The 6,954-nt window shown below is 22.3% G+C and overlaps 1 protein-coding gene across 1 annotated transcript; it reads right to left on the minus strand.

Annotated features, from left to right (window-relative positions):
• Positions 1-197: 197 nt before the first annotated feature.
• On the minus strand, positions 198-4,934 carry PRSY57_0316500 (cdc2-related protein kinase 4; the record flags this gene model as incomplete). Its single annotated transcript, XM_012905789.2, has 1 exon — positions 198-4,934. The coding sequence occupies one exon, from the start codon at positions 4,932-4,934 to the stop codon at positions 198-200; it is 4,737 nt and encodes a 1,578-aa protein (XP_012761243.2).
• Between the last annotated feature and the right edge of the window lie 2,020 nt (positions 4,935-6,954).

Raw genomic sequence — 6,954 nt, forward strand, 5'->3', positions numbered from 1 at the left:
ATATTAATTTTTTTTTTTTTTTTTTTTTTTTTTTTTTCACATAAAAAATAAGGATGCCAGTTTGTATGATAGACAGCGCACAAACACAAACACAAACACAAACACACACACACATACATATAATAGTGTATAAGATATGATGTAAATACATTATACACCCATTACATATCATATATCCCAACCGTTTGATCATCAAACTAAAAGTAATATGTTCCGTTATCTTTGTAATATCTCAACAAATCTTCATTCAAATGTAAGTGTACATCTTCAAACCATTTATGCTTTAAAGCTTCATTAGCTGTTATCCTATTTTTGTAATCGTAACTTAAGAACTGATCAATTAAATCCAAGCCCTCATCACTCAATATTCTTCTTCCATATATATCCGTAAATATAATTTCTAACATTTTCAATCGGTCAATTTTAAATTTAGGCAATTCTCCAATAAATTCTTTTTTTAAAAGGTCATCGAAATTTTCATTAGGGATACCTCTAAATACTAATATCTTAAATAAAACAGATGATTCAAATTTAGATGTGACAGGAACGAAACCTAATAAACATTCACACATGGTTATACCCACTGACCATATATCCACAGAATAATTATATAAAGTACTATTACATAAAATTTCTGGTGGTCTATATTGTAAAGTTATAATATTTGAATCCTTTGTTTCTGCTTTTAAGAAATGATCATATACACCTAATCCGAAATCAGCTATTTTGACTATCCATTCTTTGGGATCATTTAATCCATCTGACAAGTACTGTATATTTTTTATAAGTGTATTAGCCGGTTTAATATCTCGATGTATTATAAATTTCTTATGAAAATGATTAATACCTTGTAACATTTGATATATCACAACTTTTGTTTGGATTTCTGTTAAAGATGGCATTTCAGGATAAAAGCTTCGGTTTTCTATTTTTTTTAATGGTAAATAAACATATTTTACATAATTACGTATATGGTCATATGTCATATCAATCCTTTCATTTGGTAAATACTGAGCTGTACATTGCTTTATGTGTTGTATAAATAAAGAATGCTTTTTCTTTACTTTATTTAATATATCGTTTAAACTACAATCGCACTTTTCTATTACTAAAAACAAATCCCAATTCTCTATATAATCATTATTCCTATTTTCAATCTTTTTTAATTTTTTCGAATGTTTCCTATATTTTAATTTATCAATATTTCTATTATTCTCTTTTATTCTCACATGACCTTTTCTCATCTTTTTTCTGCATGAACTCTTGTATGGGTAATTATGAACTCCTCGTGATATTTTACCTACACCACGAACTTGATTATTATTATTAACAAAATTGTTAGGAACATAACCATCGTTACTATCATCATCATAATTATTATTGTCACCATCATAATTATTATTGTCACCATCATAATTATTATTGTCATCATCAAAATTATTATTGTCATCATCATAATTATTATTGTCATCATCATAATTATTATTGTCACCATTTTTGTTATTATTGTCACCACTTTTGTTATTATTGTCACCACTTTTGTTATTATTGTCACCACTTTTGTTATTATCATTCGTTACGGCCGTGTTACCCTTAAAATAATCGTAGTTACAATACACATCATCGGAATCTTTTCTTATATTACACCTATCCATCACATTATTAGAACCTCCCATATACAACAAAATCCCTTTGCTATTATGTTGTCCTTTTTTAATACCCTTCTTATACATTCCTCCCATAGATATATCATTATTATAAACATAACCATCCCTCAAGGAACTAAAATTCTGTTCCCCATGTTCTGACTTATCTATACTATGCATAACCAAATCCTTTTCTAAATCTTCTATTGTTATACAATTTTTGGCTACAAAATTTCTATATCTATTATTTCTTTGAACCGTTTCAAGAGAAGGAGAATATTGATTTCTCTCAGGTTTTCGATGTCTCTGAAAACTAAAATCATATTCAGCTGCAGAATCTTCTTCATTTATAATTCCTTTATTATTACGATTGTTTTTTGTCTTTCCTTTTCGATATGTATGTACACGAAAACTATCTATTAAACATACAACATTAGGATGAAATAATATTCTCATTATATTATATTCATTCACTGCAAATTCTTCAGAACCAAATTTATATTTAAAATTTGGCCAAAAATATCTTAATACCTTAACAGCAAAATGTAAATAACAATCATCTAATGATTCAGCCTTAAATACTTTTCCATATACACCTTCCCCTAATTTTTTTACTATTTTATATTTTTTCATAAAATCACGAGGAAATAAATTTAATAATTTTTCAATATGTATATCATAATTCTTATGATTAAAAGATATCATCGAAAATATTTTCTCATTCTCTATCATCTCTCTTTCATATAAAGATTGCTTGTCATATAAAAAACCATCAATCAAATCTAAACGAAAATTTTTTAATTTCTTATCAGTCACATAATCCTTTTCAAATATGGTCTCATCATCATAAATATCTTTCATACCTTCATCCAAAAGGGTCCCTTCATCATTATTATCATCATAACCATCATCATCATTATTATCATCATAACCATCATTATTATTATAATATTCACTCTTGCAATAATTATCCTCCCAATTTTTATCTCCATAATTTCCAATTTTATCACCTCCATGTCTGTCATTTTTTCCCTCTTTCTTCTTCCTTTCAAAACTCTTTCTCTCTTCACAACCAAATAAATCCTCCAAAGTGTAGGCCCCCTTTTTCTCATCAAAAGAAATAATCTCCTTTAACCTTTCAACTTCCGCATTCTCTAAACTTACTGCGCAGTTTTTATATTTTCCAAAAAAATTTTTTTTACTCAAATACCAAAAATTTTTTATATAGCCTTTCATTATTTCCGTATTACTCACATCCTCATTTATTATTACCTTTTCTCTCTTATTTATTAATAAATCTGAATGATGATAATGCAAATCCATATTACCACTACTTCCTAAAGTTACTCGTCTTCTCTTTTCTACATCATCATAAGGACTTACACTTATGTTGTTATTATCATACGTGTTCCCATTATTAATCACATTGTAAACACATATTCGTGGTTTCTTAAATAATTTCTCTCCTTCAAAATAATCATCTTTATAAGGATGAAAAAAGTAACTATTTCTTTTTATTGTATTATATATATTATTTTCATACCCATTTCTATTATTACACATATTATTATCACCATACGATACACTCTCCTCACCCCTTTTCATTTGTTCAGGATACACATACAAATTATTTACTTCTTCATACATGTTGCATATGTTATTTACCAAATTATTATTTATATTCCTTTTAAATTTGTACGAACAAAAATTTTCAAAATCTAATAAATTTCTAGAAAATAATTCATCACTACTTTTACTACTTTTATTTCTATATTCAGTTGGAAGTGAAGTCATTAGAAGATTTTTATTTATCTTATTATTACTATTCGAAGTATATGGTATATTAATGGAATGTAAATATTCTCTATTTCGTTCTTTACAATTATATAAATTATTATTCTCTTCTTCCTTATTTAGATCATTTAATTCATATTCAATATTTTTACAACTATTATTTATTTCTTGGCTCGTGTTTATACGCCCTTTATTGATATTCACATTATTATTAATATTTTTTACATAATTTATGTTACTCACACAATCCAAGTTTTTCATATTATTAATATTCTTAGTTGTATCCATTTTTTCCATTTCAACACAATTATTTATAAGATCATCCCTCAAATTTTCCTTATAATTATATATAGAATTTCTTTTTAACAAACCAACTGAAGATGCACGAGTCTGACCTGTACATCTACTTTTCATTTCTTCACCCTTTATTACTAAAGAATTATTGCATGCATTCAAATTAATATTGTCATTATTTTTTTGTGATAAGGATATAGTATTCAATACATTACAACTTTTACCTAAACGATTACATACCATATCATATGAATCATTTTTATGCTCATTTAAATTAACAACGTCTTTATTTATCATATATTCTTTGTTTTTATATGTATCCTTATTTTCAAGAATTACATTTTTGTCATCCTTTGATTGAAATGAATCTATGCTACTATTGTTTTCTGCATGAATTCGATCTAATTTACATTTTTTATAATTCATCAAATTGTTTTCTATATTATTTTTCATACTTAAATAGTTATTATGATTAAACGTCTTCTTATAATTATCATCCTTATATCCATGCTTGTCTAAATGAACCTCATTATTCTTTTCAATGTGTCTATCGCTTTGTTTCATATAATTAGTAATTTTTATATTATCTCTTTTTAAATTATAGCTATTAGTCTTATTATGAATATTATTTCTATTATTAGAAATATTACGTGTCTTATTGGAACCACTACTTGTCTTCACATTATTATTATTATTAATATTATTAATATTATTAATATTATTAATATTATTATTATTATTATTATTATTATTCGTCATGCCACTTTTATTGGTGTCCTTACTATTTTTAAAATAATTCAATATGGAATAATTAGAAGACGTTCTTGTTATTACACTTTTATTATCAACCATGCCCTTTTCAACATGCTCTTCTTTATTTAAATCTAACAAACCACTAGATTTTATCAATGTACCCTTAGTGGAAGAAGCAAATTTCTTTTCTTTTTCTAAATCTTTGTATATAGCTTCCTTTATATGATTATCTTTTCTTCTTGTATTTATCAAATGTGTTGAGGCTTCTTCTATATTGCCTTTTCCATTTTTACATATTTTTTCATTTTTCACCTTTTTCATATTCTTTTTCATAATTACTTCATTGTTCTTCGGTTGATTTAGTAGTATATTTTTTTTCTTGTTCATGTTTCCTTTTCTTTTATTCGCTATTTTTTTTTCAATATTATTATTTTGGTCGATATTCATAACATTACTCTTAACTCTTTTGGATACCAACTTATCCATCTAAACACAGCTCGAGTTGGATGTGTGAACTTTTCAAAAAATAATAATATATATATATATATATATATATATGTATATGTATATTTACACAATTATATAATATATATATATATATATATATATATATATATATACATATACACATACATATAATTTTTGAAGAAAAACATGAACAAGAAAAATGCAAAAAGATTTAAAAAAATAAATAATAAAAATCAAAGGTGAAGAAATTAATAGACACACTGAAGTAATGTTACAATATGTTATATGTATACTTATATATTTATATATTCATATATTTCGTTGTTTTCTTGTTTGATTGTATTTTTTTTTTTTATTTGTTACTTATTTGATTATTTTATTTTAGTATATTTTATTTTATTATATTTTATTTTGTTTTATTTTGCTTTATTTTTTTGGCTAGAAAATTTTGATTTTTCTGAATTGTTCATAATTTTTTTTTATAAATATAAAAATGTACAGAAAAAAAAAATAAATAAAAAAGAAAAAAAATAAAAGAAAAACAAATGAAGGGATGAGCGAATAAATGAATATATTTTACCATGTATGTAAAAAAATTATTACATATAAATATATTAATATTAAACATTTTAATAATTAGCAACCATAGGGATATATGTTTTTATTTATAATTCATAAAAAAAAGAAAAAAAAAAGGTATTCTTGAATTAGTAAACAATCATTATTATATACACATGTATTATATATATATATATATATATATATATATATATATATATTTATATATTTCTTTAGAATTCTTTCTTTTCTTGTATTTTTTTTTTTTTTATATACATTTTTTCAGTATAAGTATTATTATATATATAATTGATGTTTTTATTTATCACAAAAATATTTATTTATATATATGAGCTCAGAAGATTTATACAAATATGTACACACTAAATATATATTATGTATTAAATATATATATTATATATATATATAAATGTTTTTTTTAACTTTAATGATTCTTCCTTTTTCTTGGGGAATGCAGTGATATTGCTTCACTGTTCCTTTATACATATATAAATATTCAAGAGTTATTCATTTATAATACAAACAAAAAAAAAATAAAAACATATATGAAGTAAAAAATATAAAGATAAAATGTTCTTATATAATGATAAAATGTTCTTATATAATGATAAAATGTTTTTATATAATGATAAAATGTTTTTATATAATGATAAAATGTTTTTATATAATGATGAAATAATACACAATGTTTTGATAATATATATTACAATAAAATTGATAAACTATTACAATAAAATGATGAAATATTTACAATAAAATGATGAGATATTTACAATAAAATGATGAGATATTTACAATACATTGATAAAATATTACAATATATTGATGTATATTTTTATATATGGATATATTTTGCTTTTGTATTTTTTCAAAAAATTTGATACTAATATGACACAACAAAGAAGAAAGTATTATTTAAAATGAAAAATATATAAAGGAAAAAACGTAAAAAAAAAAAAAGAAAAAAAGAAAAATTAGAAAACATAAACAAATGATATATATGCATATGTAAATATTATATTATGTTTATTTTTTATTTAGTTTTATTTTATTATATTATATTTTTTTTTTTTCATATGTATAATATATATATATATATAATATAATATATGTATATTTAACAATCATACAATAAAATAGTATAAATTATTTATTTTTATAATATTATAGTTTATTTTTATTTTTTTTTATTATTTTATGTGTACCATTTGATAATTTGGTAATTTACTTTTCATTCATTTATATTTTTGTATTATATATTCCTCTTAGTAATTATCAAGAAAAAAAATAAATCGAAATGGTGCTTTTTTTTTTTTTTTTTTTTTTTTCAAAATCGTCTGTTTTTGTGCAATATATATATATATATATAATGATATATGTAAAAAAAAAAAAAAAAATATATATAATTATAAAAATATTA

The sequence above is a fragment of the Plasmodium reichenowi genome, chromosome 3 (genome assembly GCF_001601855.1).
Source record: "Plasmodium reichenowi strain SY57 chromosome 3, whole genome shotgun sequence".
In the NCBI taxonomy this organism is placed as follows: Eukaryota; Apicomplexa; class Aconoidasida; order Haemosporida; family Plasmodiidae; genus Plasmodium; species Plasmodium reichenowi.